Raw genomic sequence first — 24,511 nt, forward strand, 5'->3', positions numbered from 1 at the left:
TAGTGGTGCTGCATTACTAGTAAGGACAGAACAGTCAGAACAGGTCATGGTTTACGTTAATTTTAAAGTTAGGTATTTAAGGACTGCAAAACAGACACTTTTTTTTTTTTAAGAGTGTATACCAAAAGTATGGTAAATGTAATTAAAGAAAATTAGTGGAGATAAAATGGTTTGTCCATGCAGTCCACTATATTTTATCACAATAACAGCTGTGCACATTACAATTCAAGTCAATTTTCATAACTGTGTTTATTTTGCCCCTGTGTGAAAGAGCCTAGCTAAGTATGTTCAATGAACATCAAGAAAATGAAAAAATATAAAAATAAATAGTGGTGCTAAGCCCAGGAGAAAAAATTAAGAGGTATTCCTACCATAAATATCGGATGGCTTGCCCATGCAGGAGGTGTTAGCAGTGGTGTAGAGCTAAGTAGCTCCTGCTAGTGACAATACACAGTGATAACTATTTTTAAACAGCTAGTAGGGATCTGAAGCCGCAACAGTCAGCAATGGGAAATATTCATGCTTTTTTTTTTTTTTTTTTTTTAAATTCGATCATAGTTATTTTTAGGATACAGATCTGATTACAGAATATAGAAACGTTGTCTTGCATTAATTCATTGTTACAAGTCATCTGCAGAAACAGGGGGAAGTGGCTATTAATGAAGGCATTCTACTAACGTACTGTTTATGTATTAAAAAAAAAAGTTATGCTTTTTCATTTGGGGATTTCATCGTGTGCCACAGCAGACTCTTTAAACAGAGCAATATGCAATGCATGCATAATTGCATTTTGTATTCAGTAGTGCTGGCAGAACCATGTTAGTGCTGGGTGTATTTTCCTGAATGGAAAGCTGTAGAAATAGAAGAAAAATCTATTCTGGTCCTGTACTGTGAACCATCTTGTTCCTGAGGTGTCAAAAAAGAGTTATATAGACCCAGCTCAATGAATACTATTAGGATAAGATACATTTCCCAAGAAAACCAATAATCATTTTAAAATCAGTCTTGGTTATTCAATTACTACCCAGTGAATTCCATTAGCTCAGTTAAATCTGTTTTTCAACACTATGAAGCCCTGTTAGGAATTGAGAATTAAATAAATCCTGGTATGATGCTGACAGTCTGAGTGAAAAAAAGATGTATGGCTACTTAAGACTGATACTATATGTTTGCAAGACAGACAGAATAAGTAAGGAAGAGGTATCATCCAGTTAGGCTTTTAAAAGGGCCTCAAGCAGAATCGTAGGGGCCCCATTTTAAAACAAGTGCAACACCAAATGTATATATATATATATATATATATATATATATATATATATATATATATATATATATATATATATATAAATAATCAGACTTGTAATCGAGTCCGCAAACCTTGAGTCCGAGTGTTGAGTCCGAGACCGAGTCACTATCATTCGAGTCCAAGTCTGAGTCAGCAGTCCTTGACTTTGATTCTCGAGTCCAAGTCCTTGAAAAAAACTCAAATAAATTAAATTAAACTAGTGGTATAGTGAGATAACAGTTTACCTAATGGACGTTGTCTGATAACCCATAGGTAAAATGTACAAATAATAAAAAATAAAATTATTTCGATTTATTTTTTCTAGCTATATGCTATATATTTTTTAGCTATATATTTTTCTAGCATGCCCATTTCAACTTGTCTGACACGATCTTCTTTTCTTTTGGAATTGGAATAGTGTTTAAATGTACCTGAAGTTTATAGATAAGCTTCAAGTTCAAGTTTGTGGACGTTGTTTTTCACTTTGATAGAAGCCATGATCTGGACTATAGAGCTGATGTACTGTTAGAAAGATACTTCGTCAGAATGTGGTGTGCGTACCAAAACTTGACCCATGTATTGTCAGAAAGTGGTACGCTGTCAGATTTCAGTACAGGTGCAATCAATTGCGATCTGATGGGTGTTTTCCGATTGTCAAAAAAGGGTATATATATTTTTACTTTATTATTTATTTATTTTTTTTACAAACTTAAACTGAAAACAGACAATCAATTTCTCTTAAAAAAAATATTCATGAGAAGTCCACTGCAAAGTTGCACAAGTAAAAAAATATGTATTGCATATGAAAATGTGGCCATATATATTTATTGGTGTTTGGTGGTGGTTGGAAGGGATGGGGTTAATTCCTCCCTGCCAAAAACATGTGAGAATGTGGCTCATCACATAAAAGGAGAGCCCAGGGCTCCATTTGGGGAGAGGAGTTTGGTGAGTGAACCTGTGTTGTTTTTGTGTCTCTGTACTGTCTTTAAAAGTTCAGTGAAGGCTCTGCCCAGCCTTAACAGTTTTTGTATGTTTGTTTAAACCTTTACTTTGCCCTTGTACTTTTGTGTTATTTGTGTTTAATAAAGTGCACTTTAGCTCTAGTACTGCAGTTTCCTGGCTTCTGAGTCTCTGTCTCGCCACTACCCTGTCACATGGTGGCAGAGTGGGTTAAAAACTCCTCCAAAGACACAGAGCAGGTACTGCAGGTACACTTTTTTTAAATAAATAAATAAATGAATAAATAAATAAATAAATAAATAAAAAGAGAGAAGGAAGCATCAGCAATAGCCATTGCAGGCTGGCTACCAAATTTGCCTTGCAGAGGAGTGGTGCCCCAGTTGTGGCAATTTTGGGCACACAGTGGCCATTTGCCCGTTCCAATACCAGGAGGAGAGATGGTTTGATGTGCCCTAAGATAGTGAGGAAGAGCCCCGTTTGTGGTGCTTGGCCCTTGCCCAGAAGAGGGTGAAAGGGAGGAGCAGCTGTGCCAGGAGAAGGCCCAGAAGGGGGGAGCCAGAGCATCCAGCACCCAGAGGGAAGGAGCCTGAGCATCCACAGCCCAAGAAGGGTAAGCCAGAGTCTCCAGAGCAGCACCAGTCTCCAGAGATAGAGGAAGACTGCCTGTCGCTCCTGCCTCCACCGCTAGAGGGAGACTGCGTGCCTCCCCCACTGCTAGGGGAGGACTGTCTGCTGTTTCCGCTGTTTCCACAGGCAACACAAAACCATGCGTAGTAATCCTAGTCCAGAACACAAATGGCCCAACCCTGGTTCAAAACAATTCCAAACAAATAAAATAGTCCAGCATTGGTAAGGGATAAACAAGGCAGGATACAAACAAAGCTCCATACAGACAGTTCCAAAAGGGGCAGGCAAGCTCGTTGTCATTCAGGTTCCAAGTTGTTTAGCCAAAGGTCAGAGTCCAACTACCAAGTCCAAATCAGTGGGCAAGCAGGAAAGACGATACACCATAGCCCGGGTCAGTGATGAAGGCAGCAAAGGTCAAGACAGTTCCAGACTGCCCTTCTAAATAGGGGGTGGGGCTAAATAGGAACCCTAATAGTCTCTCATTTTCAGCAAGGTCCTGTGTCAGTCAGGTGGTATTTACTGTATATTTATAGGTAGGCTGTGTGGGGTGGTAGTTTGGCTTGACAGGCAAACATCAAATCTTCCCTCCAAGTCTTTTTTTTTTTTCTTTTTATAAATTTAGTCGTTGCCAATTAGTTTTTTTTTTATTATTATTATTTTCTCCCCAATTTGAAATGCCCAATTATTTTTAGGCTCAGCTCACCGCTACCACCCCTGCGCTGACTCAGGAGGGGCGAAGATGAACACACGCTGTCCTCCAAAACGTGTGCTGTCAGCCGCCCGCTTCTTTGCACTCTGCAGACTCACCGTGCAGCCGCCTCAGAGCTACAGCGTTGGAGGACAAAGCAGCTCTGGGCAGCTTACAGGCAAGCCCGCAGGCGCCCGGCCAGACTACAGGGGTCGCTGGTGCGCGGTGAGCCGAGGACACCCTGGCCGACCTAACCCTCCCTCCCCCCAGACGACACTCGGCCAATTGAGAGCCGCCTCCTGGGAGCTCCCGTCCACAGTCGGCTGTGGAATAGCCTGGACTCGAACCGGAGACGTCCAGGCTATAGAGCACATCTGGCACTCTAGCGAGTGCTTTTACTGGATGCGCCACTCGGGAGCCCCCCCCTTCCAAGTCTTTTAATGACACTTTCTCATCAGGATTCACTCAAGGGTTGAGACTCTAGGGATTAAGATCAGTCTGTGGAGTGATGAAGGCTAAATTAGGAGGGCTGACTGTCTGTCTGTCACCTGTGAATTAATGCCACTGGTGGGTCCCCGGCTCCTGTTATGGAGAACCAGAGGGGACAATGGGTCGATTCCTGGGAGGCAAAGAGGTCTATCTCTGCTCCGCTGGGAACTCCCCTTGAGAGGAGGTACGCCGCCCAGTTTATCACCCCGGGCAGGTGTACAGCTCACAGTGAGAGGTGATCATGCACCCAGAGCAAAAGCTTGCTGGCTACTAGATGGAGACTGGGGGACCTGTGGTCGTCCTGGTGGTTTATATAAGCCACTACGGTAGTGTTGTCTATCCGAACAAGCACGTCTCCCTTGAGCTTCCTGTAAACAACATGCCATGGGGGTTCCATACCCCTTGCGCTCCCCTGCTATTCCACACAGCGCCCCAGCCGAGGTTGGATGCGTCCGTGGTGATGACCTCCCTTCTGGTGGCGCTGCCCAGCACTACGCCTAAGTGCAGATGGGCAGGCTGTGTCCACCAAGAAAGTGCCTTCAGGCTAGATGAGACACTGTCACCAGGCAGCCACGGTTCAATGGGGGCTGAAAAGCCCTGCTGTTGAACCAGGCTTGGATAGGGCGCATGAGCAGAAGACCCAAAGGAAGGGTCTGGGAAGCTGCTGCCATAAAGCCCAGAAGCCTCTGGAATGTCACTGTTGTGAGCTTTCTGTTGTGCTGAAAAACCTTAAGACAGGTGGTTATTCTCTGCACACTGTCGTCTGACAGAGTCGACAGCTTGGACCTGGAATCCAGGCGCACTCCCATATAGGAGGCTGTCTGTGAGGGCGTTAGCTGGCTCTTTTCACAATTTACTGACAGATCCCAACCGATGAAGGTGACATGTTCTGTGTGGGCCTCTGCTTGCACTGGAGACTGGTAACCGAGTACTCTGATGCCTCTGAGTTTCAAAGGGGCCAGAATAGCCTCCATGCACTTTGAAAAGGCACAGGGAGCTAGAGAGAGGCCGAATGGCAGCACACGTAACTCATACGCTGTCCCTTGGAAAGCGAACCACAGGTACCTCCTGTGCCCTGGTCTTATGGGGATATGAAAGTAAGCATCTTTCAAGTCCACCGTGGTGAAGCAGTCGCCTGGCCTTACAGCTGTTGCATGGTCAACATCTTGAACCTCCGTCGACTAACATAGTAGTAACGCCCCAAAAGGGAGGGGGACTGTATTTAAATTGCAGAGAATAGCTGTACAGTCTGTACAGTAGTGTGCACCCAGTTATCTGTGGTGCACTGGCACCAATACTCCAGGATGTATGAGAGGGAGTAGGCTCATCCTAAAAAATTGACTGCTTCCGTATCTCATCAACAGGCCATGGTACTTGTAAGGCTTCAGTAGCCCTCTTAAAATCAGAGGCAGAAGCTCTGCCAACAGAGAAAGGCGAGCCACCGGCACTGCACTGTCCGATCGTGCCACCCGTTCAACTCTCCTGCTCTCCCTTGGCACAGCGCCCTCAGAGGTGGATGCAGCCATCCCTTTAAGGGATGATGCTAGGGAGCCCTGTCCAGGTGATATAGACGTGGACCACTCCATGGAGCTGCAAGACACCCATTTCTCTAGCATACACTTAGAGAAGGACACACAGAGTGCCCCCTCGGCATGCTACGGTCAAACAGGAAGAGCACTGTCCGTACTTATCCTCTATTGGGAGATTGGCCTCAAACCAGATCCACTGGTACTGGACCAGGGAGGGTATCACTGTTTGTACCACAATACCGACTTTGAACCAAGTCTGAACAGTGATGAACCGAGGTTGAACCGAGCAGAAAGTAAAATGAACTCAGATGAACCCATCGGTTCAGCAGCCACACAGTGCCTGAGCACTAGTGCTGTACTGTACATTAGCCTCGGTACGGTGGTACACAGATCTGTGGTAAACGCAGTACGGTACCTTTGGTACGGTACAGTGGTACACTTGGTGGTGGTACACCCGATACGATACTATCGGTACGGTACAGTAGTACACTCGGTGGTGGTACACCCGGTACATTACCTTCAGTACGCTATAGTGGCACAATCGGTGGTGGTACCGATGGTACCGTACCAGGTGTACGGTACAGTGGTACACTCGGTGGTGGTACACCAGATATGGTACCATCAGTACGGTTTGGTGGTACACTCGGTGGTGGTACACCTGATACAGTGCCTTTGGTACGGTCCAGTGGTATGGTAACCTCGTTTGCCGTTCGGTACGTGTACCGGGTCGGAAACGGGGTAGGTCTGCAACCCACAGTTACCGCAGAAGCAATATATAGGGAACCTATACAGCTTCAGGCAAACCAACACAGCTCGAAGACTGAGGACAGCCTTCACAATGGTACTGCAAGCAGGGACCAAAGCGCCAACGAAACACTGCGGGAAGGACTGCAAGCAAAATCGGACCCGACGCAGAGCTGAGCAACTGCTAGTGAATCTGGATGGTAACCTCATTCGTTGTACAATTACCATGGGAGCGATCTATAGGGATGCCCACCTATAGCGCTTTTGGCTGAACCCAAACAGTCTGAAAACTGAGGAAAGCCTACTGTTAGAGCCCTAACAGACTTCACAGTAATTCTGCAAGCAGAACTAATGCAGCAATGAGACACTTGGAGAAAACAGTTTAACCTGAAGCGTACGTCTCGGTCAAAACACAGGACTGCCAAGCCCAGCAGCTGCATTCGTATTTCTGTGAAAAAACAAACTCTCACACAAAACAATAACCCAATTAAACGTTAAATTTATATAATTTTCGGAACAAAAAATGAAACTTGATTTAACTTCAAAATGAAGCTAGCAGCCTGAGAGAGGGCACAAGGTTGTCAATCCCAGGGAAGGGGCGACGGGAGCCGCTTGCTTTGCGCAGGGCGCGGGTCACAAGGCCGCTGCGTGACTTAACGAAAACAACTGGCTAAGTGCACAACACATGTAAATAGCAAATACTATAAGCACGTAACAATTAAATTGCCTTAATTAGTGTAATTACACAAGTGAATAAGCAGATAAGAAACCTGATACTGTTTCGTATTCTCTCCCGTCAGGTTCGGATGAAAGGAAAAATGATGACTATGTCTGTGTCTGCAGTCCATTTATGCCCTTGGGGGCAGACACGACTGCATCACAGGCTATTTAGGATAAATACCCATTAGGTAATGGTAACATTTCGTACTTCAGAGGGAACTGTTTATCTATCATTAAAATTATTGAAGGAAATGAAGCACATCATCCACTAGAGTGCGCTAAAGAACTAAATAATGAATTTTGTCCTGCACATACAATGCCTGTGTTCATGCAAGTTGAGGTTCTTATAGTGATTGGAGAACTATAGAGCACTATTCCCACTCATATTTTTTTCAAGACTTGATTTATTTTACAATTCTAAAGCAAAACGCTGACATTTTTCAAGGACTACCCCAATAATGCAATGTAATCAACCAATAATCATAAAAAACACATCCCTTTAAAATGTCATCGGTTCAAATGTCATCAGTTCAATAAATGGAAAAAGATGAAGCCCAAACAGCAAGTGAGACTACCTAATGTTACCCAAGGTAAGTTAGTCAAAGATTAATTCCAGTCAGAGACAGCGAAACCTGCTGTTAAAATACCAAAGAGACTTAAATACCGCACTGCCAACTACACTGCTATGTCATCAATTCTCTGGGCTCCAGCCTGGTATATGTATTCTTTCTCCCTGTGAACGACTTAGTGCCTGTGTCACAATGGCAGCCAAGCGTTAAAGAAAAAACACTCATACATGTCATGTAACATAACATAACAGACTATATACTGATACTGCCAATAACATGTGCTAAAAAGTGTCCTCAACAAGTTTCATCACAATTGGGCAAGCTGTTCTCTAGATGCATGCAAAAATGAAACATTAATGAAGAAACAATTATGCCAACCTCCATTATTTTCCAGGAATACGCATCCTGAAAGGATTGTGTGGTTTACAGTGTAAACGACTGTAAACCATACAATTATTCAGCATTAGTAACTTAATCTTTGTGCATGGTAATACCCATGATCCTGGCATGTCAATAATGAAAGAATCCTATAACTTGTAATTCAACTTATGCTGCTAATTGTATACAAATTGATCCCATTAAGCAAAAACTTTCTTTTCAGAGTCCCTGTAGAAATGCTGGGACAACTAATTGTAGCAAGCATGCCTGAATTGCCAGAAACATGTGACCATTAATGCATACCCAATAACTTTTCATAAGCATGAAAGTATGTACAGTTTTATTGAAAGTACTCCTGACTAAGATAATGTTGCATTTTACTCATCAAAAATACATTTCTCAGTGTATAAATTGGAGAGTAAATTACTCAAATCACCCAAAACCTTTATTCGGAGCGCTGCTTATAAATATACATCTCCACTTTATTATTAAATGCTACCACACCTACTACTTCTGGCACTGTACCTACAGTATCTGTGCAACACACCTCGATGATCAAAGGATCATCCTTCAAGTTTAGTGTCTGTCATAAATTGCATTGTTTAAAACACCTAAATAAGTATTCACAGACTGGCCTGGAAACACACTCAATAGCCCTGGATAAGTACCGTATTCAGACTGGCACGAAAACACACTCAATAGCCCTGGATAAGTACCGTATTCAGACTGGCACGGAAACACACCCAATGGCCCTGCTCTTTTTTTCTACACTTTTGCTTATCTAGCAAGGCTACATATATCTATGCCATACAACTACAACAGATCAACAACTCTGAAATAGTCAAAGCACTTTAAAGCAGAAAATGTCAAAAACTGCAATAAGAACCACTCAAAATAATTACAATCCCCATTTGTTTAATTGAGATAATATAACCAAGGCTTTTAATGCATATACTTACCTTTCATTAGCATATTAAAATGATGCTGTATATCGACAACGGCACAGTACAGTATCTCTACTTGCTACTGCAAGGTTACTTTGTTATATTATTACACTTCTTGTAAGTGCTTCACTTCACTCTGTCATCCAACTGATATCCTTAATTTCATAACAGTCTCTAACTGTTCTTTGGAATACATAATAGTCTGCTGTTGTCAGCCTTCTCCTTAATTTAATGTTATATTTGGCATGAAATTGAATAAAATGGTCAATTTTCGGGTCTATTTGACCCGACACTGGTTTCCATTGATTTGAAATGTTACTTTTATTTTCCCCCTATAATATGTTATTACTTTTCCTAGGTTGGGGTTACTTATAAACAGAAAATAAAAACTTTGAGATGTTTTATTTTTTTAATTCTTTTTTACAACTGATCTTTATAAAAACATAAATGCCTTGGTCAATATGACCCAAGGTATTTATCTATGTAGCTTTGTATGCATGAAGAAAATAAAATGCTTTCTCTTGGGCTTTATTCTTATATTTGTATTTGTATTGCTATTATGTCTGGAAATGGCTGCACCTGTCTGGAGAGATGTGTATAGATAAGGTTTATACAAATCTTTACAAGGCAAAGGTTAGAAGAGGTGCATTTTCCCTGCAAGTAACATTATCTCTCTGACAGAGTTTAAAAAGTGAGCAGTTGCAAGTGGTTATCAGACAAATAACTAAGCACAGCTGAACAGAGACAGTTAAGTGAAAGAGGAAGTGTCAGTGTGAAAGACAATAATGATGATGATCCTGATTCCCATGAATCATCCTCTAATGTGTCTGAAAATATATGCCATAGTTTCTCCTTCAACATCAAAGGGAAGAGATGGAGAAGCAAACTCTCCCCACCAGCCCATGGGCAGCATCTCCACATATGACAAGGTAGGCTGTCAAATTCCAATGTCATTAAATGGTTCCTGGGTCTACTGGACATGCTGTTACTTGCATTAATGACATAGCCTCAGCATTTGATCTTTTCATACCACCAGCAATCAAAAATATAATACTGGAATTTATCAACTTTGGAAAGCAGGCATGCACTTGGTGCAAATTGGAAAGAACTTGATATGCATGCATACATTGGGCTACTTTAGTTAGCTGGAGTGTACAGATCCAAAGGAGAAACAACTGCTAGCTTGTGGAATTCAGAAACTGGTAGGGCTATATTTCCAGCCACTATATTACTAGAAACATTTCACATCATTGCTAGAGTGATTTGCTTTTACGTCAGACCAAACTGACGTAAAAGAGACAAATTAGCTACAGGTACTTTCAGAGAAGTGTGGGATAAATGGGTAAATAAGTAAATGGGTAGTGTACAGACCAAATGTTACAGTGGATGAATGTATTATATATGTCTAACAAGCCCGCTAAGTATGGCATAAAAATATGGTCAACCTGCAATGCTAAATCCAGCTACGCATGGAATATGCTAGTGTAGACAGGGGGACTGCCTGGAGAAGCACCTAAAAGAAATGTTGGAATGACTCAAAGACTCCAACGTCATAATGTCATGTGTGGCAACTTCTTCACATCCTACAGGTGCTGAGCTATTTAAAAGTCAGTTGACCATGCTTTTATAGAAAACACAGCAGTTGTTTCATACTGTTAAAAAAAAGCAAGAATGTTATTGTGATGAGCACAATGCAGAAGGATACAGCCATGTGTACCAGGGATGACAAGAAGCCAGAGATGATATTGGACTACACTTCCTCCAAAGGGGGAACTGAGAGGAACCTACACCTGTCAGCAAATGACTGCCTGCTTGTCACTGGTCTTATACAAAAACTTGATCTGTTACTTGGCATACAGAATTTTTCGAGAGATGTTGGGCAAGGCAATAGTGACACCCCTCATTCAAAGAACGCCTAGAGCACCAGCAGCAATTGCTCTTATCCAGAATGTTCAGGCAGAAGGCAGTGCATCTCTGCCTGCAGCAAATCATTTGCAAAAAATGTGAGAAGATGCAACTTTTTCCCTTCAAGCAAAGACAATAAGACAAACATCAGCTGTGTGAAATGCAGACATTATATTTGCAAACACCACATGCCCACCTTCTGTCTCATGTGTAATGTGTTCTCACAGTTATGTCCTGCATTTACAAAGGAAACAGAGTACATATCATTCATCCTAGACAGAAATGTTCTTTAAATAACTTATCCTGGACAGAAATGCTGCTTTGTTTTGTCACAAGTATCTATAGAACCATCTCCTATTTTTGTATATAACCACATTTACTATGACATTTATAAAGAAATGTTATTGAAAATGAATGTAACATAACTATAAATTAGTGAAGAGGTGTTTTTTTATTTATTTTTTACATTCTTGAAATTCTGCACTATGCTCAAGCTTCATTCAATAAAATGGTCATATAAATATTTATGATGGAATTAAATACATGGTTGAGTTGATTACACCGTGTAACAATTATTATTATTTTTTTTTTGGTTCCTGGGTAGTAAGTGTTATTTCCTAATTGCTTATGCCTCAAAAGTATAGAAAATGGCTATTATTCCCCACAAACTTTGCTTTTGTGACCAGGACAGTGATATTTTGAAATTTACCTATTTTCCAGAACATTCCAGATAGATTCAGTGCTGAGTAAACTTGGAGTAACTTCCAGAACTTTCTAGAACTTTCCAGTAATATAAATAGTAGTATAAATACAGGGGCCTTAAGCCTACCAGTTCAGTTTAGTTCCAGCTGCCTAAGTGGATACATATCTGCATTTTTCTGAGATGGCATCAAGGTCATAGGAGACTTCAAAATGCTGGCATTCCTGATGGGTCTCCAGGGCGGTTTTACCAAGTTTCCCTGCTATCTTTGCCTTTGGGACAGCAGGGACACCAAGGCGCACTACCACAGGCGGGACTGGCCACAGCGGACCGAGTTCTCTGTGGGGAGGAACAACGTCAAGTGGGAGCCACTGGTGGACCCCCGGAAGGTGCTGATGCCACCACTGCACATCAAATTGGGCCTTATGAAACAATTTGTCAGAGCTCTAGATAAGGAGTCGGCAGCCTTCAAGTACCTTCAAGACTTCTTCCCTAAGCTGTCTGAGGCAAAGGTCAAAGCCGGTGTCTTCGTCAGACCACAGATAAAGAAGATCCTGGAGTGCAATGAATTCCCCAAGAAGCTCACTAGTAAGGAGAAAGCGGCTTGGAACAGCTTTGTCGCAGTGGTTCAGGGCTTCCTGGGCAATCACAAGGCCGAAAACTATGTGGAGCTGGTTGAGACTCTGGTGAAGAACTACGGCACAATGGGCTGTAGGATGTCCCTCAAAGTCCATATCCTTGATGCTCATCTTGATAAATTCAAGGAGAACATGGGAGCGTACTCGGAGGAGCAAGGCGCGCGCTTCCACCAGGATATACTGGACTTTGAACGCCGCTACCAAGGACAGTATAACGAGAACATGATGGGAGACTACATTTGGGGGTTGATTCATGAAAGTGATTTACAGTATAATCGTAAATCTCGAAAAACTACTCACTTCTAAATCTTTTGTAGACATTTTTGTATTACTTTAGTATAAATACATGTTAATTTGGATTCATATGTTGTTTTTTTCTGACTTTATGTGAACGAAAAGACACAAATTCGCCCGTTTTCTCATTGGAAATAGGTAAATTTCAAAATATCACTGTCCTGGTCACAAAAGCAAAGTTTGTGGGGAATAATAGCCATTTTCTATACTTTTGAGGCATAAGCAATTAGGAAATAACACTTACTACCCAGGAACAAAAATTGTGTTACATAGTGTTATACTGAGAGTTTACATTCATTTTTTATATTTAACATGAGAGTGTAAAAGATATGCAAAGAAAAAACAAACAAACATTCTCAATTCAAGGCTGTTTCAATTTGTTTGAAATTGCACCGGGTCAATATGATCCAAAACATAACAGACGTACCTAAATTCCAAACATAATAGGAAGGTTAATGAAAGAGTTGTTTGTGTGTGTGTTTGGTAAAGTTAAACATAGATACAGTGCTGTCTATTTCTTGGCAGCTGTGGTGTATGTAAATCAGAACGAAAATAGTAATCTCATAAAAGCTCACAACAACTTTTCTAGGTTTAATTACACTTTTTTATAGTCAGCTTTCTGATGCACCTTTTCTTTGCATCAAATTAAATTCTTAATTTAACCTTAATTTAATTTAGTTTCCTAATGATGCCTCTCACAAAAACTTTAGTGTTCTGTTTTTGCAGATTACATCAAGGCTATGGAATCAAGGGTATGGAATTCCCTAACAAACCATTTTCAGAACAACCAGGTCCCAAAACAGTTCACAATGCCCTATCAATTACTTTCTAATTTTCCATAAACTAACACAACATACAGCACAGTAGAACAATTATTTTTTTTGATATGCTCATGTCCACTTACTGTGGCTTCCTTCTGAACTATTATTGCACATTTCTTCTTAAACAGAATCAAGATGTTTTCATAAATTAGCTCCAAATGAGAAAAGTATCTCTGAACAAGAAAACAAGGAGGTTGTACAAATAAATGCAACAGATTTTATCATTATCACTCAGGTAGACCAGTGAACTGTGCTGCAACCTACTGTATGAGTTTAACTGCCTTATTGTACTTCAATCTTTTTGTGACCATATTCTAAATAAAATAATTGATTACCATGTACAAATCTATACTGTACGTGCCAGCGTGAAAACCCGGCACATTAATATTCTATTTCATATTGGCAAAGATTGTCACTCCCCGAATGGATATATAACAAAGGTACCTTTATAAACTACCAGGAGCCATAGTTATAAGACTGTGTCATTTGTGTTCCGGTACAGAATAATGTTTGTGTAATAGAACCCCTGTCATGTGGTCTAATAAACTGTCAATGGCATATGGTATGAAAAAGTATGGAAAATAAAATGTCCATGTCATGTAAAGTTTTATCAATGCAAGACAAGCTGTTCTTAAGATATAGCTAAAAATAACCCACACAGCAACAAGAATTCACATGAATTTAAATACATTAACAGAGCACTTCAACATGAGAAAAAAAGAAAACAAATAATCTTAGTAAATCTTAGTACACAGGCAAAGCCACATATACAAAAATCTCAGCACTGAAATCATGCAGAGACCATTTTAATTAAAGTGTTTCAGACAGTAGTCCAACATATTAAAGCATTTAGCTTTCAAACATTCTAAACTCTAAGTTCTTAATTTGTGAACCAATCAAATCAAAGCAAAAAGAAAAGATAATTTAATTCCAAAAAAATATTGACAACAAGTCTTAGTTGTTTTGTTAATTTACCTGTTTCAGGTGCTGATGAAGTTATGGAATTCAGGGTTGAGCCAGCAACATCTCCATCAGGAAACCCCGTCTGCCCTCCTATGTCAAATGTATTCGGAAGAACCAATATACTGCTAGATTGGGATGGGGAGTCTGATTTGTCATCATTTATTGACATTTGCCTAAAAGAAAACAAAAAAGAAAATTCAGGCGATTATCTTGAATCCTAAAACCACCTTTATTTCAGTTCACCTTCATTTCAGTGTTGTAGTTTAACCCTCTTGTAACTTACATGATTAGTCTCTTTAAGGATAATGTAACCCCGAGAGACAATGGTGTCTATTCAAAAGAACTAAACAGTGGTGGATCTAAATATTGCCACCATTTAAATCACTCAAGTGTAACTCACTTGTCTAACTTTCTGTCTAACTTTACTTTCATTTTGAAAGGCAATAAAACCACCATTGATTGGTTGTTGGAGTCAATGGCTGTTTAAAACGGCTTAAAATGGGCATCAATCGTCACCATTATACCACCATTCATATATGAATGATTTCTAGCGGCGCCGTATCGGAAGGGTCAATAATTATTTTTAATGTCACAGGCTGTGTGGTCCGGTGGTTAAAGAAAATGGCTTGTAACCAGGAGGTCCCTGGTTCAAATCCCAGCTCACTCACTGACCTTGACCTTGAACAAGTCACTTAACCTCCTTGTGTTCTGTCTTTCGGGTGAGATGTTGTTGTAAGTGACTCTGCAGCTGATGCACAGTTCACACACCCTAGTCTCTGTAAGTCGCCTTGGATAAAGGCATCTGCTAAATAAACAAATAATCATACCAGCAAGGCTTGGAACTTTTAGAACTACTCTGCCTGACTGCCTTGACAACAAATACTGTAGGTAAAGCAATCCCAGAAACAAAGCAGCCATTCCATTAAAAAACACGCCTGTTCTTATACATTACTGTTATTTCAGGTCAACATATGAATTTATTTTAAGAACTGACCTCTAGGAAAGCAACAGATACTGTACAGCAGGTCAACCAATCCCAGAAATGAAATAGCTACACTAAACTTCTGTTTTTACATAATAGCGTTACTTCAGGTCAACACGTGATTTCTAGAAAAGCCAGATCTGCTATTAACGGAAAACATCTAAAGTTTTGATGACAGCTCATTCACAGCAATTACTTCTCTTATCTGGTTCTTGTCCCTATGACTAAACTAATGCAAAACTCCTGTTACCAGTTTAGGAACCTGTGACAGGGATGGCTGTATTGGTGACATCAGGCCACAATGCAGTAACAAAAACAAAAACAAAACGCAGTACTGCAGGGCAAAAGACGTGGCATGCGCCGTTTATATTTTTAAATAAGAAAACAAAAAAAGGCTTTAACAAAACAACGCTCACAGATAAAAATAAAAGTTTAAACAAAATAATCACGAACACTAAACACAAACAGTAGGTCAGGTTGGGCAGTTGCAGTTGCTGTCACTGTTCCTATTTATAATTTTAGTTTCGATTTTAATCCACTCCTCTCTCGCTCTCGTTCACTCCTCCGAACACCCACCCCGAGTGCAGAGTGCTGCAGGCTTTTATGCAGGTGACCATTTTTCGATTAGCAACAAATTAATCACTTAATTCAGGAGATGGCCACCTTCTACACAAGGTTTTTAATTATACACTGGCAGAGGACGAGCTGCCTAATCTTGTCTCTGCCAGAAACAAAACAATAACAAAACCCCTGGCTTTCGCCATCATTATATACAAATAAATGAACCATAATACAAACACAAACACAAAATAATAAACTGCACACGGGCGGAGGGGTACCCCGTTCTAAAATAAATAAACAAAAACCTTTGTTTTTAAAATAACAAAACTAAACAAATACATTTATGGCAGGGCTTTGCCCTGCCCCCTTTTCATGTGCAGGACTCCTCGCCCTGTCACATAACCCGCTACCCCTTGTGCAACACACACTTGACCACAACGGCCAACTGCCCCCTTAGTTTCAAAGTCCCGGAAGAGGGTAAGCTAGGTGTCCATGGGGGTGGCCATGGTGGCGGTCCTTCACCCCCCACTTCTTCATGGCTGGCAGCTCCCTCTTCCAGGGCTTCAGCCACGTGATATCCTGCAGTGAAACTGCTGCAGGGGGAGCTGGTCTCCTGACCTACCCCCCTCCTTCATGGCCGTCAGCTCCCCTCTGTGGGGCTCCGGCCACAATATTTCCTGCTGCCATGCAGGACTGGCAGCGACCCCAGGCGAGGCGGAGCCAGCAGCGACCCCAGGCGAAGCAGGCCCACAGGCAACCCCAGGCGAAGAGGGCCAGTCAAAAACCCCAGGCGAAGAGGGCCAGTCAGCAACCCGAGACACAAAAGAAACAGCTCTCCCAGGCGAAGCAGCACAGCAGGTAGCCTCAGTCGATGCAGAGCAGCAGGCAACCCCAGGCGACACGGAGAAGCAGGCAACCCCAGGCGACGCGAAGCATCAGGCAACCCCAGGTGATGCTGAGCAAACAGCAACACCAGGCGATCCTGACGAGGCATCCCTGAGCGCAGCGGACATGGCATCCCTGAGTGCAGCGGGCGTGGTATCCCCGGACGGAGCGAGGAAGGCATCCCCGGGCGGAGCGAGGCAGGCATCCTTTGACCCCAGGCGATGGCAGAAGTGGAACCCTCGGGAGGCGACAGCGGCAGCGGACCCTCAGGAGGCGACCGTGGCACCTCCCCTTCTGGCGGTAAAGGCGGCAACTGTCAAACTTCGTTGTTGTTTTGGGGGAAATATGCACACAAATGTAAGCGCAAAACTATGACCAACAGCACTCTGAAATACAGCCTGCTGTTTTAAGAGTAGTATTGAAACTTCTTTTCAGTACTGCATTCAGTTTATAGTTATTCCTTTTTTAATGTTTAAAAAAATGTGAAAGCAATGAATTGATATGCATGTGCATACAAATAAAACAGCAGTGCTTTACTTGTTTGACTCAGTTTTACATTTATTATACTTGTAAATAACGCTTCAGTACCGCTGTCAGATGTGCTTTGCATAGTGACGTTATAGGGGCTATCAGAAAAATACTAATTTTTAAATAAACCTATCGAGTCCAATACATGTATTGCTGTTTTTGTAAACATCTGCACGGTAATTACTACAAACCATTGCTATGTTCCCCAGCTGTTCAGATGAACGGACTAGTGTTTCCATTTTTATAGCTTCTTAATTGGGAGCTACAACCTGCATTCCGCGTGGTCCTAGTGTCCCACAAATCTATAAATTCATCAAAATCCCAGGGGGGGCTAGCCCCCTTTTTAAAATTCCGGTGGCGGTGGGGGACCTTAAGCCCCCCCCCAGCACCGCCCCCTCGCACCCCCAGCCTCGCCCCTCAGCCCCGCCCCGCCCATACTAGAGGCACAAAACAATTACATCCCAAAAGTAGACAAATCTAAATCTAAAACAAAATGGCCAAAATGGTTTAATAGATCAATTAAAAACAATACTCAGCAAAAAGGCACTTTACAGAGCGTTGAAAAGGGACCAAAAACGAAGTACACAGAAAGAGTACTTAGAACTGCAAACACAAGTTAGAAAGGCCAAGAGAGAGATAGAAATCAATATTGCTAAGGGGGCTAAAACCAATTCCAAAATGTTTTTCCAATATTATAACAGCAAGAGAACACTCAAAGAGGAGGTTAAATGTCTAAGAGTCACAGATGGCAAAATCATAGAAATCAAGAAAAAAAATAGTAAATATATTAAATTATTACTTTTCACAAGTTTTTACAAAGGAGGATACGGACAATATGCCCCACATGCCAACCTGTTCCTATCCAGTTTTAAATAACTTTAGCATAACAGAAGTTTTAAAGGGACTAGGAGCTCTTAAAATAAATAAATCCCCTGGGCCGGATGAGATCCTCCCAATATTACTCAAAGAAATGAAAGAAGTTATTTACAAACCACTAACCAAGATCATGCAACAGTCTCTTGACACAGGGGTTGTACCGACAGACTGGAGAATTGCAAACACAAAAAGGGAGACAAAACCAACCAGGTAACTAAAGACCAATAAGCCTGACTTCTATTATATGTAAACTTATGGAAACTATAATTAGATCCAAAATGGAAAATTACCTATATGGTAACAGTATCCTGGGAGACAGTCAGCATGGTTTTAGGAAAGGGAGAGCGTGTCTAACTAACCTGCTTGATTTTTTTGAGGATTGTGATAAAGAGAGAAAGAGTCGATGTTGTAAATCTCCCTCCCGATCGGAAAGGACGCTGTGTAAGGATGGTGGTACGCTGCCTCCTAGATGGACTGCCTGGACGGTAGGCGGAAACCGGAAGGTGACCATATTAGGGGGAGCGCGTAGTTGCATGTACCCAGAAAGACTCTGTTGCAATCAGCTGCGGGACGACCCTCTTTTGTAGAAACCATGGCAACGGATTGATTGCGGGCAGGGCTTTGTGGCTACAAAGGGGAAGCAGCTATGTCAATACTTCGCCTTGCGCTGACGAACGTAAACAGACTGCCGGAGCCTGTATTGTTTTATTACGTGTGTTTTGTGTTGCAGAGGAGGAGTGAGCACCGCAGAGCTGTAGCTACAGAGCCAGCAGAGGAGGAGTGAGCCACGGACGGGCAAGATATATATAGCACGTCCCTGCACAGCACAGCACCGCACCGCTCACGGCACCACGCTTCTCAGGACACGAGCGCACTGCATGCACGGAGAACGTGGGGACGGACAAAGTCCCGTTTTTGTTTATTTTTGTGTTTAATTAAGATAACTGCCGTGTACCCCCCAATACCATCGCTGGTAAAGGGGAGAACTTATTTTTGTTATAGTTATTATTGTTTTATTATTAAAACACGCAGACTGTTTTGTTTGGACTTGATTTACTCACTGCACATGACCACACTTGGTGTCAAGAAGAAGGGATTACAAATGGACCCAACCGCATTGGCAGTGCTGTTGGAGGCGCAGGAGCGGAGGCATCAGGAATCATTGACGGCCATGATGGAGAGGATGCATGGCTTGTTCCTGTAGGCTAATCGGGGGAGGGAACCGGCGGTTCAACCAGCAGTACCCCTACCAAGGGTAAGGGTAGTGAAGATGTCGCTGGAGGATGACCCCGAGGCTTACTTGGTTGCCTCTGAAAGGCAGGCAACAGCAGCTCAGTGGCCTTGGGAGTGGTGGGCTACCCAGTTAGGCCCCAATTTGATCGGAGAGGCCCAGGCAGCCTACCAAGCCCATGACACATGAGCAAGCCCTGGTGTACGACCAGGTGAAGCAGGCCATTCTCCAGCGGCTTGATATCACGGAGGAGACACACCGCCGCCAGTTCCGGGAGTACCAGCGACCCCCAGGACTGCGACCCCGCGTTGTGGCCCAGCAACTAGTGGAACATGTGACCCGGTGGCTCTGCTCCTGCACCAACGATGCCGAGAAGATCACCAAGCTGATTGCTATAGAGCAGTTTGTGAAGGTGCTGGGGCCGGACACCCAGAACTGGGTCACCAGGCATCGACCCACCACGCTAGAGGCAGCAGTCCGATTGGCTGAGGGGTATGAGAATGCGTTGGTTGATGTACGGGTTGGTGATGTGAGCACCCACGCATTGGTGGACTCAGGATGTGGGCAGACTAATTGAAGAAGCTCTGTTGGCGGGGGTACCTTGGTGGTCACGCGGGGTAGTGGTCATTTCCTGTATTCATGGGCATAACAAGGACTACCCCCTCACTAAATTAGATGTGACGAATGGATGTCATACCCGCCGCATAATCGTGGCAGTGGCTGCAAAGTTGCCATAACCAGTTATTTTAGGTCGAGACTGGCCATATTTTGAAACAATGATTAATAAAATGGTAACACCAGTCTCCGGTAAGACCATGGGCGCAGCGGGGGAAACTATTGGGAAAATATTCCCGCTGCAAGCTGATTTGTTCCATTCCCGATTTCGCACGAAAAAAACAAAAAAAAGGGTCGAAAAATGGGAAGGAATGTCAATGAGACAAGGCTGGGGTTTGGTGGGGGAACATCAGAGTCTGTTAAATGTAAGGGAAAGGGGATTGGGACTCAGTGTGACCTGCGGGGGCGGGTTACTGAAGCCCTCAGTGCTGAAGCTACTGTAGCTCCGCTCGATATCCCGAAATTCTGGGACTGAGATGTGGACCTAGCGTTGGAACAAAAAAATGATCCTTCGCTGGCACACATCTGGGGGCAGGTTCAGTCTATAGAGGGAAAAGATGTAGAGGGTAACCGGCTGCTTGCATATCCTCACCACATTATTGTCGGGCATTTGCTGTATAGGGTATCCCAAGCCACGAGCACAAGCCAGATTGTAACACAATTACTCGTTCCTCAGTCATTTCGACGTGAGATCATGCGGTTGCGGTTGACTAAATTAAAAAAAAAAAAAAAAAAAAGATCGAAAAAAACATTAAATTCTTTAAAAAAAATAAACGTTGATATTAGTGGTCAATATAAGATCTTGTTTACAATGTAATATGTTCTATGATGCGATGTTCAGTGATGTGTTCTATATAGGTGATCAAGAAGGCATTTGTAAACAAATTAAAACAGCAGTGGACTAGACAACACAGATGAAGATGCATTTATATAAATAACATTAGTATTGTCATGTTTAGGTCTACAATTTTTAAATAATGTTATATTTTATAAACGGTCAATCCACACGTATAAAGTATAAATTAAGCATGTGTGATATTAACTGCTAAACAATTAACATGTAACAGAATTTCATAAAAACAAAACTAATATATATATATATATATATACACACACACATATATATTATATATATATATTATATATTATATATATATGTGTGTGTGTGTGTGAGAGAGAGAGAATCTCCCATGCACAGCTGTTCAATAATTTCATCAGAATATATATTACTTTCATAGACATGAAAGCACCCTCTTGGGGAAGATGAATAGCATAGTTAGAAGTAATGTCAAGTAATAAATAATAATTATTTTAAGTATTTTTTTTTGTTGGTTGTTGACATTCCAAAAATTTAATCATCCTGTCCGGTTCTAAGCTAGTGTTCTTTTTGGTCTGGAGCAGGTTGTAATAAAGAAGTAAACTAGACTTGCCTCCCAAGTCAGTTGGAAGATTGGAAGTTGGAAGATTAGGTAGTGCTGCTGGTTTTGCCCTTTAAAAACAACACAGGCAAAGTAAATTAAAAGCAGAGTTACTAAGAGTCAATGTCCCTTCATCCCTGCTGCAATCTGGCTCACCATGTGTCTCATTTAACACTAGAACTGCCACGGTAGTCATTTGACGGGTTTGGATTTAAAATGTAAACAAATCTGCGTTTGTGAATGCAATACGGTTGTCTTTTTTTTTTCCCTTTCTTTTTTTTTGTTTTTTTAAAAACGGACAACCGCATTGCATTGACAGTACACAGATTCGTTTACATTTTAAATCTCATTAATCCCGCGGCGGTTCTAGTGTTAACAGAAATTTGGCTGAACAGAGTAAAAGATACATTGTTTAACTAATATTTGAACTCTTAGTAAAACATGGCATTTCTTAACACACTAACGTATGCCACGGGAGTAAATTCCACCATGTCTCAGTTTTCTGGACACCAAAAGTTTCAGATCTCCTGCCTCAAGTTTTCCTTTTTGGATGTTTGTTTGTTTATATGAAAGACTGCATGGTTTATAACCCACCTGATGACTGTTAATATCTTCTCTGAGCATAATTACTTTCAAGCATACATCCTAGGCAAACACCTTTCTAGTTGGACATTGAAAGAAATTAAGAATATACAGCGCTGTGCCAGGCAGATTGTGTGCCAGAGTGTAACAGGAAATAGAATACAGCAAGACCATTAACAACATTCAGTGAAAAGATAAAGAGCACTCTAGTAGGAACACAGTGGCATAGGTAGTAAACAGAATAGAAAAACACACACCCATATAACTCCTTTGGTGGCCTCACTGCACTGGTTCCCGGTAAAGTTTAGAGTTGATTTAAATAATTTTGCGTTTTAATTATAAAACACTTAAAGGTATGGCACCAGACTATATAAACGGTGCTTTTATTCACATGTTTACATCCTTGTGATTAAAGATCAGCTGATGCAGGCCTTCTGTGCCAGCCACAAATATATACACAAAGGAAGGGGGGAAAAGAGCTTTTAGTTACTATGCTCCCAGATTGTGAAATGCATTACCACCTCAATTCAGGAATGCTACAGAAATCAACAGTTTTAAGGTCAAATTTAAAACATACCTTCATAGTTAATTTTTTTTTTTTTTAATTAATTTTTAAAATTCATACTTCTTGGTATACCAAACTGCTTATATATATATATATATATATATATATATATATATATATATATATATATATATATATAAAATTCAATTACTGCAGCTCTGCTCAACAATAATGGAGGAGTGGTGTTTTGGTGAAGCACAGACCTACAGTCTGACTTGGTGAAACCATTCCACCCACTGCCATGGAACATATTCTGTTTGTTCCATCAAACACCTTTGGAAACTTATGAAAACACTATTCAAATGCAAATAATATATGAAAATTAAAATTACACATTAATTGTATTGCAGTGTGATTTACTAGCAGCATCTAAAGGTGTAGCAAAATAGCTGATATGTATAGTGTACACAGTATCGTTTCACTGTAAGCTTAGGCACTGCAGGTTGTCTGTGCATGCACTGCACCTACATGAGAAAAATATGGTTGTTTTTATGAACATAAGAAAGTTTACTAACGAGAGGAGGCCATTCGGCCCATCTTGCTAGTTTGGTTGTTACTAGTTTATTGATCCCAGAATCTCATCAAGCAGCTTCTGGGTGTCAGCTTCAACAACATTACTGGGGAAGGCAGAGGGTGCTTTCGGTTTTATACAAAACAAAAGCCATTAACCCTAAACTTCTTGTATGGTTAAATAAAAACAACGATGATAAATACAGCACGAAAATATATAGTATACTGCATGGGTAAATCAAAAAAAGGAGGACTTTACGCTATATTCAGTAAAAAGTATTACATCTTACCAATGCATTCTCGATTTAAATAGCACTATTCACAAAACTAAAAACATTATAAACCTGTAGGTTCTCTATTTCAAATTGTCAGTAGCTCTTCTACCACCATTTACACGTCCCAACTACATGCTCTACTCACGTGAGTCGCTTCCTTGTTTGTCGCTGGAACGCTGCGTAACTTGGAAAAGTGTCCTCCTTCGAAATGTAACAAACAGTTCCTACTTTTCAACCTCTTTGCTACAAAAGCCGATATTTTCTGTAAGTGGGAATTGGCAATAATCCGGATTTCACTTTGTAGGTATCGTTTTTAATAATGTGTCAGTACTTCCATCTTTCTTTAGGTATGCATGTACAAACCCGAAGCCCTTTTATATTAGCGAGGAGCTACCAGTGTTGTGCCAAATAATAGTGTCTCCTGCCAGGATTTTGCCAGCACAATTGAAATAATAAAGTAATAATGTGCAATATATTGTATAATAGTATTTATTTGATATTTTAATTGTTTTACGGGTTTTTTTGTTTTGTTTTTGAAGATCAGAGAACATTGTACTGCTAATTAGTCCATTTACCTTTTAATGTGTGTGATCATAAGCTGAGGATGCAAAAAATAATTCTCACTGACGCTTTTTTTAGAAATACATTTTTATTTTTTTTTTAAAAACTGTATGCATATAATAGGCCTAAAGTTAAGATATATGAAGGTTGATATTCAGCAACAGGTTTGTATACGAAAATTAAAGATTACTGTATACGTTCAGAGCAAAACCATTGAAATTAGACACATTAGATCAAAGATGCATATGCATAAAATAATTCGCATGCGCGCTGACTACAAATGAGTCACTTCTTCCTAAAACACTATTTGGCATAACACCTGTTAATTTGCGGGATGGGGGGGGTGGGGGGTTGGGGGGGAGGGAGATTATTAGTCTCACATGACTGGGATCAATGCAAACTTGGCAAGAAGGAAGAAGGCACCAATATGGGTGAACATGATCTGGGACCTGGTTCAATCCTTTCCATATAAAAAAATACCATCCAAAAGCACACATACAGTACCTATAATATTTTGCAGTATGCAATTATTATTGCATACTATAGGAAACGACAGTGTTTTTGGATAGTACTGTAGTATTTGTATATGGGTTAACATCAACAACTGTAAAATGCAGCATTTGCATGGGAACACAGCCCTTCTTGTTAAGCAAATGGAAAGAGATTCT

The 24,511-nt window shown here is 41.3% G+C and overlaps 1 protein-coding gene across 1 annotated transcript in view; it reads right to left on the minus strand.

Annotated features, from left to right (window-relative positions):
• LOC117402603 (shieldin complex subunit 1-like) overlaps positions 1–23,429 on the minus strand; it is an 88,567-nt gene extending 65,138 nt beyond the window's left edge. The window contains exons 1-2 of the mRNA XM_034003926.3: positions 23,298–23,429; positions 14,267–14,427 (exon numbers count right to left, since the gene is read on the minus strand). Of these exons, the coding sequence (XP_033859817.3) occupies positions 14,267–14,427; positions 23,298–23,305 (169 nt within the window). The 5' untranslated portion in view covers positions 23,306–23,429. The remainder of the gene's footprint in view (positions 1–14,266; positions 14,428–23,297) is intronic.
• Positions 23,430–24,511: the final 1,082 nt, after the last annotated feature.

This window comes from Acipenser ruthenus, chromosome 5 (genome assembly GCF_902713425.1).
Source record: "Acipenser ruthenus chromosome 5, fAciRut3.2 maternal haplotype, whole genome shotgun sequence".
NCBI classification, from domain to species: domain Eukaryota; kingdom Metazoa; phylum Chordata; class Actinopteri; order Acipenseriformes; family Acipenseridae; genus Acipenser; species Acipenser ruthenus.